Here is a 19238-nt window from a genome sequence, read left to right as displayed (position 1 = left end):
AAAACAGAGTTCTGTGAGAGTTAGTGTCAGAAGTGGGATGGTTAGCCATGATTTATTCTCGTCTGTCAGTACCGTATTTTCCGCACTATAAGGCGCACCTAAAAACCACAAATTTTCTCAAAAGCTGACAGTGCGCCTTATAACCCGGTGCGCTTTATATATGGATAAATATTAAGATTCATTTTCATAAAGTTTAGGTCTCGCAACTACGGTAAACAGCCGCCATCTTTTTTCCCCGTAGAAGAAGCGCGCGGTGCATGCTGGGATATGTGACGTTTCATTTCCATTTGTGTGTTTATGTAAAGACCCCAAAATGGCTCCTATTAAGTGTGTTGTCTGTCTAATTATAAATAATGCAGACGAGGCGTGTTAACTGAGTTCTCAACGTTTACTCACAGCGTGCTCATAACCACATTCTAACTGCCAGCATACAACGCTTCTCAGGGCTACCGCGCATGCTCGTAACTATCGTTGCATGCTGGGTAGTGTAGTTGTTATATTTGCTAGCTCATAACAGCACATTGAGAGACACGCTTACGCGCTTAATTCAATACTCGCCGTCATTCCGGGTGGATTGACAAAAGACCTCCAGCCGCTAGATATTGGTGTCAACAGGGCATTCGAAGCTAGACTGCTAACTGCGTGGGAACAATGGATGACAGAAGGCGAACACACCTTCACTAAGACGAGGAGGCAGCGCCAGACGACGCCAACATCTGCCAGTGGATCGTAAATTTGCCCAACTTTTCACTTCGGACACCGAAGACGAAGGATTTACGAATGAAGAATAACTTCAGAAAATGAGCGCTATGTTTATTTTGTGTGTTGTGACATTAACGTTCGAGCAACATTATGTTGCTATTGCTCTGCACTATTTTGAATTTTACTATGTTTGTGATTGCACATTTGCGTACATTTTGGGAGTGAACAGAGTTGTTAGAACGCTGGTTTTTAATATATTATTAAAGTTTGACTGACCTATCTGACTGTTTTTTTGACATTCCCTTTAGCGCAGCGTAGGCGCGGCTTATAGTCCGGGGCGGCTTATTGGTGGACAAAGTTATGAAATATGCCATTCATTGAAGGTGCGGCTAATAATCCGGTGCGCCTTATAGTGCGGAAAATACGGTAATACTGTTTGACATCTTCTCACTTCATCTCTGCTGAACGTGCAATGGTTTCAAGCCTATAGTTCTGTGCGGCGGTGTGAAAACGCGCCCGTTAACGGGCTGAGGTGGATGTGATATTGTTGTGAGAAAACTCCGCAGTCTTGCCTGCAGTCAAGCAGACAGACAGATGTTCGACAAGTGAGCGATATCCTCAGTCACTGCAGGAGCTCCAAGCGGAACTCGCCAGCAACCCAAGGTCCTCGTGGTCTCTTCTCGTCTCTTATTGTCATCCATCACACCCCTCAACTCCTATCTCTCGCTTCCATCAAGCTCTTTTTTTTTGCACCTTATTCCTCCTCATTTCCCCCGAAAAACATGCTCTTTGACAGCAGCGGAGAGTGTGTTTAACAAGTGTAAGGAGGGAAGAGTGCGATGGTATGGAAGTGTGTCAAATTATTCGTTTTTAACCACGACCTGAATCCCGAGCTCGGTCGCCAGTGTACCGCCGTGTTGCTGCCACTCTGAGGCATCCAGAGGTGGGTAGAGTAGCCAGAAATTGTACTCAAGTAAGAGTACTGTTACTTTAGAGATTTATTACTCAAGTAAAAGTAAGGAGTAGTCACCCAAATATTTACTTGAGTAAAAGTAAAAAGTATGTTGTGAAAAAACTACTCAAGTATCAATCAATCAATCAATCAATCAATGTTTATTTATATAGCCCTAAATCACAAGTGTCTCAAAGGGCTGCACAAGCCACAACGACATCCTCGGTACAAAGCCCACATACGGGCAAGGAAAAACTCACCCCAGTGGGACGTCGATGTGAATGACTATGAGAAACCTTGGAGAGGACCGCATATGTGGGTAACCCACCCCTCTAGGGAGACCGAATGCAATGGATGTCGAGTGGGTCTAACATAATATTGTGAGAGTCCAGTCCATAGTGGATCCAGCATAACAGTAAGAGTCCAGTCCACAGTGGGGTCAGCAGGAAACCATCCCGAGCGGAGACGGGTCAGCAGCGCAGAGATGTTCCCAACCAATATACAGGCGAGCGGTCCACCCCGGGTCCCGACCCCGGACAGCCAGCACCCCATCCATGGCCACCGGATCTGTGTGTCTTCCCCTCCACAAGGGATAGGGGGGAGCAGAGGAGAAAAGAAAAGAAACGGCAGATCAACTGGTCTAAAAAAGGGGGGCTATTCAAAGGCTAGAGTATACAAATGAGTTTTGAGATGGGACTTAAATGTTTCTACTGAGGTAGCATCTCTAACTGTTACCGGGAGGGCATTCCATAGTGCTGGAGCCCGAATAGAAAACGCTCTACAGCCCGCAGACTTTTTTTGGGCTCTGGGAATCACTAATAAGCCGGAATTCGTTGAACGCAGATTTCTTGCCGGGACATATGGTACAATACAATCAGTACACACATATCATATATATATATATATATATATATATATATATATATATATATATATATATATATATATATACACACACACACACATATACATATATATATACACACACACACACATATATACACACACACACATATATATATATATATATATATATATATATATATATATATATACCAAAAAGCCCTTGATGAAAGCGGATACAATTTCACCCTCACCTATGAACCCACGCCAGAAAACCAACCAAAAAAGAACAGAAAACGAAACGACATCATCTGGTACAACCCCCCATACAGCAAAAAACGTCTCAACTAACATTGGACACAAATTCCTCAATCTGATTGACAAGCACTTCCCCAAAGACAACACCCTAAGAAAAGTATTCAACAAGAACAACATTAAATTGAGCTACAGCTGTATGAACAATATACGCCAAATTATCTCAAACCACAACAAAACAATTGCAAATGAGCCGTCGGCCCCCGGACAGAGCGACTCCAAAACCAACAAAGGCTGTAACTGCCGAAAGAAACCTGATTGCCCTCTCAACGGGGGGGTGCTTACAAACATCAGTTGTCTACCAATCTAAGGTAACACGCAAGGACATTAACACATCCGACACATATGTAGGATTAACCGAGGGAGAGTTCAAAACCAGATGGAACAATCACAAGGCTTCTTTCAGGAACCAAAACCTGCGGAATACCACAGAACTCAGCAAACACATTTGGGACCAAAGACAATAATGTTGAATATTCAATAACATGGCAAATTCTTGCATCCAGCACACCTTACAATAGTGGTAATAAAAGATGCAACCTATGCTTGAAAGAGAAACTGTTTATTATTTACCGTCCAGACCTGTCATCCCTCAACAAGCGCAGCGAAATTGTAACAGCATGCCGCCATAGACGGAAACACCTCCTAGGTAACACATGAGCCAATCACCACGCCCCTACGCCAGCCTGTACCTACCCACTCTGTGCCCTATATAAACCATGGTATGTGAATGCTCCCATTAAAATCTCCTGATGATTGAGGGAACCCCCTCATGAAACAGGCCTGTAGAGATGAAATAGTCTTGTGATTTTTTTTCCCACACATACATATATTGCGCTCTACTACGGTATCGAGCACTATTTTTTGGATAACCTTATTAAGACATATATATATATATATATATATATATATATATATATATATATATATATATATATATATATATATATATATATATATATACACACACACACACATATATATACATACATTGATATATACAGTATACAATTTATATTTATTTATTTTGCCGTTTTTGTTTACATGTTAAAGGTGTTTTAATGAATATACATTCTTTTCTTTCATGAAGACAAGAATATAAGTTGGTGTATTACCTGATTCTGATGACTTGCATTGATTGGAATCAGACAGTAGTGCTGATAACGTCCTCGTTTTCAAATGGAGGAGAAAATAGTTCCTCCTTTCTGTCTAATACCACATGAAATTGGTTGGTTTTTGGCATCTTATTTGTCCAGCTTCCATATTCGTTTTTATACACTTTACTATAAATACATTGGCGGCAAACTCCGTAGCTTGCTAGCTTGTTTGCGCTGGCTTTCGGAGACTCTTATTTTGAAAGCGCAGGCGCGATGGAGCGGCACTTTTATTGTGAAGACAGGAACTGTGCAGTCACTCGTTAGGCGTTTGACGGGATGTACGGTTGAAATAAAAAAGGGTCTTTTTTCCTTCACACTTTTGATTGATTGATTGGAACTTTTATTAGTAGATTGCACAGTACAGTACATATTCCGTACAATTGACCACTAAATGGTAACACCCCAATACGTTTTTCAACTTGTTTAAGTCAGGTCATGTGACTCCTGGCTCTGTTTGATTGGTCCAACGTCACCAGTGACTGCATCTGATTGGTGGAACAGAGTGAACGTCACCAGTGACTGTATTTGTTGAAACGCAGGCACTATGAAGGTCTGTCTGACAGACCAAAACAAACAAAGCGTGCATTAACAGATCGATAAAAATTAGTAGCGAGTAGCGAGCTGAATGTAGATAAAAGTAGCGGAGTAAAAGTAGCGGAGTAAAAGTAGCGGAGTAAAAGTAGCGTTTCTTCTCTATAAATATACTCAAGTAAAAGTAAAAGTATGTTGCATTAAAACTACTCTTAGAAGGACAATTTATCACAAAAGTTACTCAAGTAGATGTAATGGAATAAATGTAGCGCGTTACTACCCACCTCTGGAGGCATCTACCGTATTTTCCGGACCATAGGGCACACCGGATTATAAGGCGCACTGCCGATGAATGGTCTATTTTCGATCTGTTTTCATATATAAGGCGCACTGGATTATAAGGCGCATTAAAGGGGTCGTACTATTACAATTTTTTTCTAAATGTAAAAGACTTCCTTGTGGTCTACATAACATGTAATGGTGGTTCTTTGGTCAAAATGTTGCATAGATGATGTTTTACACATCATCTTCAAGTAGCTTTCTTTGTGGGCTCAGCTTTCTTATTTACGTGGCTCACCTTCAGCAGCGTCTTCTCCCTGTCATCTTTGTTGTAGCGGTGTAGCGTGCAAGGACGGGAGTGGAAGAGGGCTGCCCTTTGTCACCGATTCTGTTCATAACCTTTATGGACAGAATTTCGAGGCACAGTCAAGGCGTTGAGGGGATCTGGTTTGGTGGCTGCAGGATTTGGTCTCTGCTTTTTGCAGATGATGTGGTCCTGATGGCTTCATCTGGCCAGGATCTTCAGCTCTCACTGGATCGGTTCGCAGCCGAGTGTGAAGCGACTGGGATGGGAATCAGCACCTCCAAATCCGAGTCCATGGTTCTCGCCCGGAAAAGGGTGGAGTGCCATCTCCGGGTTGGGGAGGAGATCTTGCCCCAAGTGGAGGAGTTCAAGTACCTCGGAGTCTTGTTTACGAGTGAGGGAAGAGTGGATCGTGAGATCGACAGGCGGATCGGTGCGGCGTCTTCAGTAATGCGGACGCTGTATCGATCCGTTGTGGTGAAGAAGGAGCTGAGCCGGAAGGCAAAGCTCTCAATTTACCGGTTGATCTACGTTCCCATCCTCACCTATGGTCATGAACTTTGGGTTATGACTGAAAGGACAAGATCACGGGTACAAGCGGCCCAAATGAGTTTCCTCCGCCGGGTGGCGGATCTCTCCCTTAGAGATAGGGTGAGAAGCTCTGCCATCCGGGGGGAGCTCAAAGTAAAGCCGCTGCTCCTCCACATGGAGAGGAGCCAGATGAGGTGGTTCGGGCATCTGGTCAGGATGCCACCCGAACGCCTCCCTCGGGAGGTGTTTCGGGCACGTCCGACCGGTAGGAGGCCACGGGGAAGACCCAGGACACGTTGGGAACGCCTCGGGATCCCCCGGGAAGAGCTGGACGAAATGGCTGGGGAGAGGGAAGTCTGGGCTTCCCTGCTTAGGCTGCTGCCCCCGCGACCCGACCTCGGATAAGCGGAAGAAGACGGATGGATGGATGGATTTACATTTGGTTATTTACAATCCGGGGTGGTGGGATGTGGAGTTTTTAATCATATTTATTTTTATATTGGTTTTATATTTATTTATTTTTTTGTTTTTTATTCAGTCAGTGGTGGAGCTAAGGATAATATTGTTTTTAATATTGTTGTGCAGCACTTTGGAAAGGTGTTTGTTACTTAAATGTGCTATACAAATAAAGTTGATTGGATTGGTTTGGTGTGGTTTTTTTTCTTTTTCTCCGTCACTCACCGGGGGGTGTGGGAAGATATCGGATCATATTCCGACTTCCAGATTCAATCTGCTTACGACTCAGGAGCCAATATTAGCCGCACGCTTGTTGTGGTACTCATGAGCCCCGTTGCCTTGGATACGTTGCGTAAGAGGGAGACGGGAAAGCGCCGTGCCCCTTGCTGATTGGGAGACAAGATGGCAGGTTTCGCTTTTTCTTCCCTTTTTTCGCCCCCGATAAGCCCCCACACCGCAAGATCGGTCTCATCACAATTAATGCCCCCTTTAAATGTGTGTTTATTATAGTTACAAATCAGAGCCCCTTGTTGCAGTAATGATGCATAGCTCAATTTGAGAGGGTCATCCTTGGCGTTGGGTCAGGGTTTTTTTTGTTTTGTTTTGTTTGTGGGCTGCACAGAGAGCGCATTTTAAGACCGCAGGGACCCTTCCCTCTGCAGCTTCCACGTCTGCAAGGCCGTAGAGGGAGAGCAGCGTGAGAGTGAAAGCAGGCCTTGGGTTAGAAGACAGCACCGTTTATCGCCTCTCCCTTCATTGCTCCTTAACACCTTAAAACAAAGGTGCAAACAATATAATGGCTGGTATCGCCTTCAGGACAACCTTCTGTTCTGTGACTTCGACACATCGGCGCTACTGTAGGCTGTGAGCACAAGTGGACTTCACCAGCGATGTGACTTTAGTTCCAGGTCGTAGCGAGCCAAGAACAGAGCAGGGCGGGGCGGCCCCTGTGGTTGAGTTTGAGTTTGAGTTTGAGTTTATTTCGAACATGCAAGTACACAACATGATACATCACAATCTCCAGTTTCTCTTTTCAACATGTTCGAAAAGGAGTAGGAAGAAGCAGAGCTTATTTAATCCTACCCCTTTTTCTTTTACATGACAGTTGCTAAAACTTTTGTTCACTTCCTGTTCTCAATTTATTCACAATATACTCAATCACAATAAAATAAGTAAATAAATAATAATTGGTGAAGTAAGTTACATTTCATATGTTGAGATGAGTAAGATTATTTTGTGAGTGAAAGAATGAAAGAATGGATGAGTTAAATAAATTCAGAATGTTTATCATGGTTCTTCTTCTTTGTACTTTGTAAACACTTTTAAGTTTGAAGAGTTTCTTGAAGTGGATCATATTAGTACATTGTTTGATTGCTTTGCTTAATCCATTCCATAATTTAATTCCACATACTGATATACTGAAGGTCTTAAGTGATGTACGTGCATTAGAGATGCGCGGATAGGCAATTATTTCATCCGCAACCGCATCAGAAAGTCGTCAACCATCCGCCATCCACCCGATGTAACATTTGATCAGAACCGCATCCGCCCGTTGTTATATATCTAATATAGACGATGCAAGGCATTAGTGAGGTTATAAAGCTTTTGCCTGTTAAAGAAAGGAGACTGATCCAATGCAGTGCAGACATTCGCGTGCCACGCTGTCACGACCCAGACGCACACCAGTGCGCAATCATATGGGAGCCGCGCTGAGCGCACCTCCAAGCGCGTCTCGCTGCCGGCGACGGCCGGGTATGGGCCCGACGCTCCAGCGCCATCCATTTTCAGGGCTAGTTGATTCGGCAGGTGGGTTGTTACACACTCCTTAGCGGGTTCCGACTTCCATGGCCACCGTCCTGCTGTCTATATCAACCAGGGTGAGCCCCACCCCTTTCGTGAGCGCACTGCGCGCGGAGTGACCCCTGTTACGCGCCCCCGGCAACAGGGGTGGCGGGCAGGTAAGCTGCGCGGGCGGAGCGCGCGGAGTGACCCCTGTTACGAGCCCCCGGCCACGGGGGTGGCGGGCAGGTAAGCTGCTTACCTGCTGCGCGTGACGCCGGCCGCGGCGAAGGCGGACGAGGCGGGGTGTCGGTGCGGTGGGCGCGGTGGTGACCCTGGACGTGCGTCGGGCCCTTCTCGCGGATCGCCTCAGCTACGGCTCCCGGTGGGGCCCTCTCGGGGGAAGGGGCCTCGGTCCCGGACCCCGGCGAGGCGTCCCTTCTCCGCTCCGTAAAAGTGTCCATCTCTTTCTTTTTTTTTTCTTCTGTTGTGGCATATGAAGCAGGTGCCTGCTCGTTTTTCGTATGTGGGTAACAACATTTAACTATGTATATATATTTCCCAATTGGTTTAACTGCCACCCGCCTGAATCTATTTAAAATCTAATTTTTTTTTTATTTCAACCACCCGACCCGACCCGACCCGCGGATAAAATCTAATTTTTTTTAATTTCATCCGCCCGATCCGCGGATAATCCGCAGACTCCGCGGTTGTGCCCGCAAACCGCGCATCTCTAACGTGCATACAAATGTTTTGAATTACATTTCTCCCTAAGATTATATTTCTCCTCTTTTTTTGAGAAGAATTGTTGTATATTCTTGGGTAGCCGGTTATAGTTTGCTTTTTGTGTATAATTTTAGCTGTTTGCAAATTCACTATGTCGTAGAATTTCAGTATCTTTGATTCAATAAATAAAGGATTTGTGTGTTCTCTATATCCAACATTATGTATTATTCTAACTGATCTTTTTTGTAACACCGTTAATGAATGAAGTGTACTTTTGTAATTATTTCCCCATATTTCTGCACAATGACTCAGATATGGTAACACTAGTGAGCAGTAGAGAATATGAAGTGATTTTTTGTCTAGAACATGTTTTGCTTTATTCATTATTGACGTGTTTCTTGCTACTTTATGTTGTATATTTTGTACGTGAGATTTCCAGTTCAACTTATCATCAATCGTTATACCTAGAAATGTGGTTTCATTTACTCTTTCAATTTCTATTCCGTCTATTTGTATTTGTGTTTGACTTTCTCTTCTACTGTTACCAAATAGCATTATTTTAGTTTTACTGAGATTCAACGATAGTCTGTTTTTGTCAAACCATCTTTTTAATTTGTTCATTTCTTCTGTTATTATTTGTAATATCTTCTGTGTGTTCTCTCCTGAACAAAACGCTGTTGTATCATCCGCAAATAATACTAACTTTAAATCTTTTGTAACTTTACAAATGTCATTTATATATAGATTGAATAATTTGGGTCCTAGTATTGATCCCTGAGGTACACCACAGGATATATTTAGCGTTGTAGAGGTGTGTTCGCCTAGCTTCACGTATTGTTTCCTGTTCATTAGATAACTTCTTATCCAGTTTAAGACGAACCCTCTGATGCCATATCGTTCTAGTTTTTTGATTAAAATATTGTGATTAATTGTGTCAAATGCTTTAGTTAGATCCGTAAAAACTGCTGCCGCACATTTTTTATTATCTATAGCGTTGGTCATTTCTTCTGTCATTTCAATTAAAGCCATCGAAGTTGAAACATTAGCTCTGTATCCATATTGATTTTCTTCGAGTATTCTATTTTTTATTTATGAAACTCTCTAATCTGTTGTTGAACAGTTTTTCAATGATTTTAGAAAATTGTGGAAGTAAGGAAACAGGTCTATAGTTTGTAAATTGATGTTTGTCGCCAGTCTTGTAAATTGGTGCAACTTTAGCTATTTTCATTTTGTTTGGAAATGTACCTGTTTGAAATGATAGGTTACTAATATACATTAATGGTCCTGAGATCTCTTCAATAACCTATTTTTTTCGTTTCCATGTCAATTTCATTACAATCAGTTGAAGTCTTAGATTTACATTTTGTGTGAGGGAGTCGTCTTCACCCATCTGCTGCATTTATTCAGACAGGAGAGGAAATATTTGCTTGATTAGGAGAAGATTTGTGAGCTGGATCTGCCACCTTAAAACGGTGTCAACGGGTGTCGGAGAAAGCAAACACGAGGCACACAAACGTTTTGCCACGCTGTGATAGGCAGACATGACAATTCATTCAAGGACTATTAACACTCGGAATATATAAATGTTATGATTCTATTTTGGCAAACAGTGTATGATACGGACTGCAAAGATCACTGCGTAAACACTATGTCTCGAACACAAACATCGTTTATCATTGAACTTCCTCCTTCACAATATTTATAAGATTGTGTTAAATGAATGTGTACACTAATACATCACTCTAGTCTGCATTCCAACTGTTTTCCTGCGCATACTTTTTACAATTTCCGTGCTTTGCATCCGCATTTGTATTAAAGGGGTCTTATTATTACACTTATAACACTTCCATCCATCCATCCATCCATCTTCTTACGCTTATCCGAGGTCGGGTCGCGGGGGCAGCAGTCTAAGCAGGGAAGCCCAGACTTCCCTCTCCCCAGCCACTTCGTCCAGCTCCTCCCGGGGGATCCCGAGGCGTTCCCAGGCCAGCCGGGAGACATAGTCTTCCCAACGTGTCCTGGGTCTTCCCCGTGGCCTCCTACCGGTCGGACGTGCCCTAAACACCTCCCGAGGGAGGCGATCGGGTGGCATCCTGACCAGATGCCCGAACCACCTCATCTGGCTCCTCTCCATGTGGAGGAGCAGCGGCTTTACTTTGAGCTCCCCCCGGATGGCAGAGCTTCTCACCCTATCTCTAAGGGAGAGCCCTGCCACCCGGCGGAGGAAACTCATTTCGGCCGCTTGTACCCGTGATCTTGTCCTTTCGGTCATAACCCAAAGCTCATGACCATAGGTGGGGATGGGAACGTAGATCGACCGGTAAATTGAGAGCTTTGCCTTCCGGCTCAGCTCCTTCTTCACCACAACGGACCGATACAGCGTCCGCATTACTGAAGACGCCGCACCGATCCGCCTGTCGATCTCACGATTCACTCTTCCCTCACTCGTGAACAAGACTCCGAGGTACTTGAACTCCTCCACTTTGGGCAAGATCTCCTCCCCAACCCGGAGATGGCACTCCACCCTTTTCCGTCCACCCTTTTCCGGGCGAGAACCATGGACTCGGACTTGGAGGTGCTGATTCTCATCCCAGTCGCTTCACATTCAGCTGCGAACCGATCCAGTGAGAGCTGAAGATCCTGGCCAGATGAAGCCATCAGGACCACATCATCTGCAAAAAGCAGAGACCTAATCCTGCAGCCACCAAACCAGATCCCCTCAACGCCTTGACTGCGCCTAGAAATTCTGTCCATAAAAGTTATGAACAGAATCGGTGACAAAGGGCAGCCTTGGCGGAGTCCAACCCTCACTGGAAACGTGTCCGACTTACTACCGGCAATGCGGACCAAGCTCTGACACTGATCATACAGGGAGCGGACCGCCAAAATCAGACAGTCCAATACCCCATACTCTCTGAGCACTCCCCACAGGACTTCCCGAGGGACACGGTCGAATGCCTTCTCCAAGTCCACAAAACACATGTAGACTGGTTGGGCAAACTCCCATGCACCCTCAAGGACCCTGCCGAGAGTCACATGACTTGGACTCGAGTCAGACTTGAGTCATGAATTTGATGACTTTAGACTCGACTTGACAAAATGTAAAAAGACTTGCAACTCGACTTAGACTTTAACATCAATGACTTGTGACTTCACTTGGACTTGAGCCTTTTGAATTGACATGACTTGACATGACTTGCTACTTTCCCCAAAACCCAAAGATGAAAAAGTTATTCGGGAGCGCTCCGTATTTTTCATTGTGTACTTGTCTATCAGCGTTGCGTGTGTCAGCTGGTGTGCTCTCAGTACAACAGCCAATCAAATTAGATCTACTTTGTTTTCATCACACAGCATTCATCCAATCAAATTGCAGGACAACCAACGAAGAAGACATGTCCAAACCACACGCCAGTGAACAAAAAATGATACCTAAAATAACTTTGTTTGGGTATAAAAATTACGAGGTGGTCAACACAAAACGGTTTGCAGTATGCAACACATGCGGTTCGAAAATTACTGATGGAGAGGCAACAACTTCCAACTTCGTCCGGCATTTGAAGTTGCACAAAGAACGGTAAGTTTTGAATGTAAGATAACGTTTATTGGCTAAGTAACGTGACTTTTATTTGCTGTGTAGTTAAATCAGTGAGGCTGTAAAGTCACTGTTAACGTTATAACGTTATTGCAAACACGGGAATCTGTTGCAGTTCACTACCTTATTCATACTTTTTGTTCAGTGATTTTTTTTAAGCAGGATTACGTTAGTCAATATATCACACGTAACGTTAGACGGCGGTCAGCAGCACCGCGTATTTTAGCCACCTAAAAAAAGACAAAAATAGTCAAATAAAGGTCAGTTAAAATGTATACTATATTATGAATATGTGTACCGTTTTAGCTAGCTTTCTGACATACTGTTGGTTGTTTACCTCAGTGGTCCCCAACCACCGGGCCGCGGCCCGGTACTGGTCCGTGGATCGATTGGTATCGGGCCGCACAAGAAATAATTTTTTTTTATTTTCTTTTTTTAATTAAATCAACATAAAAAACACAAGATACACTTACCAGTAGTGCACCAACCCAAAATAACTCTCTCCCCCCTTTTGTTCTTGGGCATTGAACATGAAGACTCTTCCTTCACTGTTCCGAGTGGCCATGAGAGTCTTGGCAGTGCCTGCCTCCAGTGCTCCAGTGGAGCGAGTTTTCAGCCATGGTGGCATCATACTACGCCCCCATCGTGCACAAATGACTGACAGACTCTTGGCTAATTTGGTCTTTTGCAAATGCAATGCAGCATAGGGCCCTGACATATAAAAAGTACAACTTTTTTTGTTATGTTCACGTATATGTCATGTTTTTTCAATGTTAACACTTTTGTACAAATAAGTACATTTGCACTTTATTTTTCAATGTGTTTGTTCTGTAAAGGAATGAGTTAATGTTTAAAATGACTAGTTAATAGTGCTATTATAAAGTGCAATGTCAGCACAATTTTCTTTCCTGCAATTTAAAATGCACTTGTTTTAATTAATAAATACAGCGTTTGAAAAGCATACACAATCTGTGTTAATATATTAGTCTGTGGTTAAAAGGACTTGAAAGGACTCGAAGCTCAAAATGCAGGACTTAGGACTTGACTTGAGACTTTCCAGTCTTGACTTTGGACTTGACTCGGGGCTTGCCTGTTTTGACTCGGGACTTGACTCGGACTTGAGGGCAAAGACTTGAGACTTACTTGTGACTTGCAAAACAATGACTTGGTCCCACCTCTGGCATTTCGGACTAACTGCAACTAACTACTGTTAAAGCGCTTTGAGTACCTTGAAGGTAGAAAAGCGCTATACAAGTATAACCCATTTATCATTTATTTATTTATTATATTTATTATTTATATTTCCTGTATTTTTTATATTATTACTTTGAACTGTTTTATATTTTAATTTTGTATCCTGTAAAGCGTCTTTGAGTACTTTGAAAAGTGCTATACCAAATAAAATGTATTATTATTATTATTATTATTATTATTATTATTATTATCAGTTAACAGTTAGCTACGATCTCACTGTTGTATTGTTTTTAAGAAAACGCTCTTTTAAACGTTCACCTTTCTGTGTCCAGGTGCAGATCTTGGTGGTCTAATGGACCTGGAGTCCCTCTATCGAGGCGTGGAGCAGAGCATCAACCACACGCGTGCGGGTCGCGCTCGCAGGCAGAGCATGGACCGGGCCTACAACATCGAGGTTCTGCTCGGCGTGGATGACTCGGTGGTCCAGTTCCACAAGAAGGAGCACGTCCAGAAGTACCTGCTGACGCTCATGAACATCGTAAGTGCTGCTGACTCAAAAACATGCAGCGCTATTTTCTGTGCTGTCCTGGCGCGCACTCGTCACAGACCGTATGCCGCCATTCCCGAAGGTGACGTTGCTTCGTCTTCTCATTGAATGGAAAATAATTATGTTGGCGTCGAACAGGTAATAATTCAAAGAGAAGTCAAAGAAAAGACACACACACACATTCTTGTATTTATCACCTCTTTGAGACCTAGGAAAAGTGCCTCCCTCTTTAAGACCAGCCTTTTTAGATGTATAAAGATTTATATATACAACATTAATAATATGTACATACTATGCACATATAAAAAAAGATTGTTTTGAAAAATGAGTTGGAATTTCACAAGAAAAAGGTCACAATTTCACAAGAAAAACACAGAATTTTGGCAGTATTATAATAAAAGTCGTCATTTTACACAATGCAAGTCAAAATTTTACAAGAAAAACTGAACATTTGTGCAATATTTTGATAAAAGTTGGAATTGTACTCAATAAGAGTCGTAATTTTACAAGAAAATCTTATAATGTTGGCAATTTTATGGAAAGAGTTGTAATTTTACTCGACAAAAGTCACAGTTTTATAAGAAAACTAACATTTTGGCAATAATATAATAACAATCTGAATTTTACTTAAAAGTCATAATTTTACTCCAAAAATGTCACTATTTCACAAGAACAACAAAAAAATTGGCAATATTGTGATACGGTAAGTCAAAATTTTATATGACAAATGTCACCATTTTGTATTCAAAAGTAATACTTTTATTATAACTTTATAATAGTATTTAATATTATAAAAAATATTACATTATATTATAAATATTTTAATAATTTTATGGAAAGAGTTGTAATTTTACTCGACAAAAGTCACAGTTTTATAAGAAAACTAACATTTTGGCAATATTATAATAACAATCTGAATTTTACTTAAAAGTCATAATTTTACTCCAAAAATGTCACTATTTTCCAAGAACAACAAAGAAATTGGCAATATTGTGATACGGTAAGTCAAAATTTTATATGACAAATGTCACCATTTTGTATTCAAAAGTAATACTTTTATTATAACTTTATAATAGTATTTAATATTATAAAAAATATTACATTATATTATAAATATTTTAATAATTTTATGGAAAGAGTTGTAATTTTACTCGACAAAAGTCACAGTTTTATAAGAAAACTAACATTTTGGCAATATTATAATAACAATCTGAATTTTACTTAAAAGTCATAATTTTACTCCAAAAATGTCACTATTTTACAAGAACAACAAAAAAATTGGCAATATTGTGATACGGTAAGTCAAAATTTTATATGACAAATGTCACCATTTTGTATTCAAAAGTAATACTTTTATTATAACTTTATAATAGTATTTAATATTATAAAAAATATTATATTATATTATAAATATTTTAATAATTTTATGGAAAGAGTTGTAATTTTACTCGACAAAAGTCACAGTTTTGTAAGAAAACTAACATTTTGGCAATATTATAATAACAATCTGAATTTTACTTAAAAGTCATAATTTTACTCCAAAAATGTCACTATTTTACAAGAACAACAAAGAAAATTGGCAATATTGTGATACGGTAAGTCGGAATTTTATATGACAAATGTCACCATTTTGTATTCAAAAGTAATACTTTTATTATAACTTTATAATAGTATTTAATATTATAAAAAATATTACATTATATTATAAATATTTTAATAATTTTATGGAAAGAGTTGTAATTTTACTCGACAAAAGTCACAGTTTTATAAGAAAACTAACATTTTGGCAATATTATAATAACAATCTGAATTTTACTTAAAAGTCATAATTTTACTCCAAAAATGTCACTATTTTCCAAGAATAACAAAGAAATTGGCAATATTGTGATACGGTAAGTCAAAATTTTATGTGACAAATGTCACCATTTTGTATTCAAAAGTAATACTTTTATTATAACTTTATAATAGTATTTAATATTATAAAAAATATTACATTATATTATAAATATTTTAATAATTTTATGGAAAGAGTTGTAATTTTACTCGACAAAAGTCACAGTTTTATAAGAAAACTAACATTTTGGCAATATTATAATAACTATCTGAATTTTACTTAAAAGTCATAATTTTACTCCAAAAATGTCACTATTTTACAAGAACAACAAAGAAAATTGGCAATATTGTGATACGGTAAGTCAAAAATTTTATATGACAAATGTCACCATTTTGTATTCAAAAGTAATACTTTTATTATAACTTTATAATAGTATTTAATATTATAAAAAATATTACATTATATTATAAATATTTTAATAATTTTATGGAAAGAGTTGTAATTTTACTCGACAAAAGTCACAGTTTTATAAGAAAACTAACATTTTGGCAATAATATAATAACAATCTGAATTTTACTTAAAAGTCATAATTTTACTCCAAAAATGTCACTATTTTACAAGAACAACAAAGAAAATTGGCAATATTGTGATACGGTAAGTCACAATTTTATATGACAGATGTCACCATTTTGTATTCAAAAGTAATACTTTTATTATAACTTTATAATAGTATTTAATATTATAAAAAATATTATATTATATCATAAATATTTTAATAATTTTATGGAAAGAGTTGTAATTTTACTCGACAAAAGTCACAGTTTTATAAGAAAACTAACATTTTGGCAATAATATAATAACAATCTGAATTTTACTTAAAAGTCATAATTGTACTCCAAAAATGTCACTATTTCACAAGAACAACAAAAAAATTGGCAATATTGTGATACGGTAAGTCAAAAATGTTATATGACAAATGTCACCATTTTGTATTCAAAAGTAATACTTTTATTATAACTTTATAATAGTATTTAATATTATAAAAAATATTATATTATGTTATAAATATTTTAATAATTTTATGGAAAGAGTTGTAATTTTACTCGACAAAAGTCACAGTTTTATAAGAAAACTAACATTTTGGCAATATTATAATAACAATCTGAATTTTACTTAAAAGTCATAATTTTACTCCAAAAATGTCACTATTTTACAAGAACAACAAAAAAATTGGCAATATTGTGATACGGTAAGTCAAAAATTTTATATGACAAATGTCACCATTTTGTATTCAAAAGTAATACTTTTATTATAACTTTATAATAGTATTTAATATTATAAAAAATATTACATTATATTATAAATATTTTAATAATTTTATGGAAAGAGTTGTAATTTTACTCGACAAAAGTCACAGTTTTATAAGAAAACTAACATTTTGACAATATTATAATAACAATCTGAATTTTACTTAAAAGTCATAATTTTACTCCAAAAATGTCACTATTTCACAAGAACAACAAAAAAATTGGCAATATTGTGATACGGTAAGTCAAAAATTTTATATGACAAATGTCACCATTTTGTATTCAAAAGTAATACTTTTATTATAACTTTATAATAGTATTTAATATTATAAAAAATATTACATTATATTATAAATATTTTAATAATTTTATGGAAAGAGTTGTAATTTTACTCGACAAAAGTCACAGTTTTATAAGAAAACTAACATTTTGGCAATATTATAATAACAATCTGAATTTTACTTAAAAGTCATAATTTTACTCCAAAAATGTCACTATTTTACAAGAACAACAAAGAAAATTGGCAATATTGTGATACGGTAAGTCGGAATTTTATATGACAAATGTCACCATTTTGTATTCAAAAGTAATACTTTTATTATAACTTTATAATAGTATTTAATATTATAAAAAATATTACATTATATTATAAATATTTTAATAATTTTATGGAAAGAGTTGTAATTTTACTCGACAAAAGTCACAGTTTTATAAGAAAACTAACATTTTGGCAATATTATAATAACAATCTGAATTTTACTTAAAAGTCATAATTTTACTCCAAAAATGTCACTATTTCACAAGAACAACAAAAAAATTGGCAATATTGTGATACGGTAAGTCAAAAATTTTATATGACAAATGTCACCATTTTGTATTCAAAAGTAATACTTTTATTATAACTTTATAATAGTATTTAATATTATAAAAAATATTACATTATATTATAAATATTTTAATAATTTTATGGAAAGAGTTGTAGTTTTACTCGACAAAAGTCACAGTTTTATAAGAAAACTAACATTTTGGCAATAATATAATAACAATCTGAATTTTACTTAAAAGTCATAATTTTACTCCAAAAATTTCACTATTTCACAAGAACAACAAAAAAATTGGCAATATTGTGATACGGTAAGTCAAAAATTTTATATGACAAATGTCACCATTTTGTATTCAAAAGTAATACTTGTATTATAACTTTATAATAGTATTTAATATTATAAAAAATATTATATTATATTATAAATATTTTAATAATTTTATGGAAAGAGTTGTAATTTTACTCGACAAAAGTCACAGTTTTATAAGAAAACTAACATTTTGGCAATATTATAATAACAATCTGAGTTTTACTTAAAAGTCATAATTTTACTCCAAAAATGTCACTATTTCACAAGAACAACAAAAAAATTGGCAATATTGTGATACGGTAAGTCAAAAATTTTATATGACAAATGTCACCATTTTGTATTCAAAAGTAATACTTTTATTATAACTTTATAATAGTATTTAATATTATAAAAAATATTATATTATATTATAAATATTTTAATAATTTTATGGAAAGAGTTGTAATTTTACTCAACAAAAGTCACAGTTTTATAAGAAAACTAACATTTTGGCAATAATATAATAACAATCTGAATTTTACTTAAAAGTCATAATTTTACTCCAAAAATGTCACTATTTTACAAGAACAACAAAGAAAATTGGCAATATTGTGATACGGTAAGTCGGAATTTTATATGACAAATGTCACCATTTTGTATTCAAAAGTAATACTTTTATTATAACTTTATAATAGTATTTAATATTATAAAAAATATTACATTATATTATAAATATTTTAATAATTTTATGGAAAGAGTTGTAATTTTACTCGACAAAAGTCACAGTTTTATAAGAAAACTAACATTTTGGCAATATTATAATAACAATCTGAATTTTACTTAAAAGTCATAATTTTACTCCAAAAATGTCACTATTTCACAAGAACAACAAAAAAATTGGCAATATTGTGATACGGTAAGTCAAACATTTTATATGACAAATGTCACCATTTTGTATTCAAAAGTAAGACTTTTATTATAACTTTATAATAGTATTTAATATTATCAAAAATATTACATTATATTATAAATATTTTAATAATTTTATGGAAAGAGTTGTAATTTTACTCGACAAA

The 19238-nt window shown here is 37.4% G+C and overlaps 1 protein-coding gene across 2 annotated transcripts in view; it reads left to right on the top strand.

The window, feature by feature from the left end:
* LOC133577040 (A disintegrin and metalloproteinase with thrombospondin motifs 2-like) overlaps nucleotides 1-19238 on the top strand; it is a 550759-nt gene that overhangs the window by 391027 nt on the left and 140494 nt on the right. For both annotated transcript variants that reach the window (XM_061930552.1, XM_061930551.1), the window contains exon 4: nucleotides 13694-13899. In XM_061930552.1, coding sequence (XP_061786536.1) covers nucleotides 13694-13899 — 206 coding nt within the window. The remainder of the gene's footprint in view (nucleotides 1-13693; nucleotides 13900-19238) is intronic.

The sequence above is a fragment of the Nerophis lumbriciformis genome, linkage group LG36, assembly GCF_033978685.3.
Source record: "Nerophis lumbriciformis linkage group LG36, RoL_Nlum_v2.1, whole genome shotgun sequence".
NCBI classification, from domain to species: Eukaryota; Metazoa; Chordata; class Actinopteri; order Syngnathiformes; family Syngnathidae; genus Nerophis; species Nerophis lumbriciformis.
This window is presented reverse-complemented; position numbering and strand designations above follow the sequence as displayed.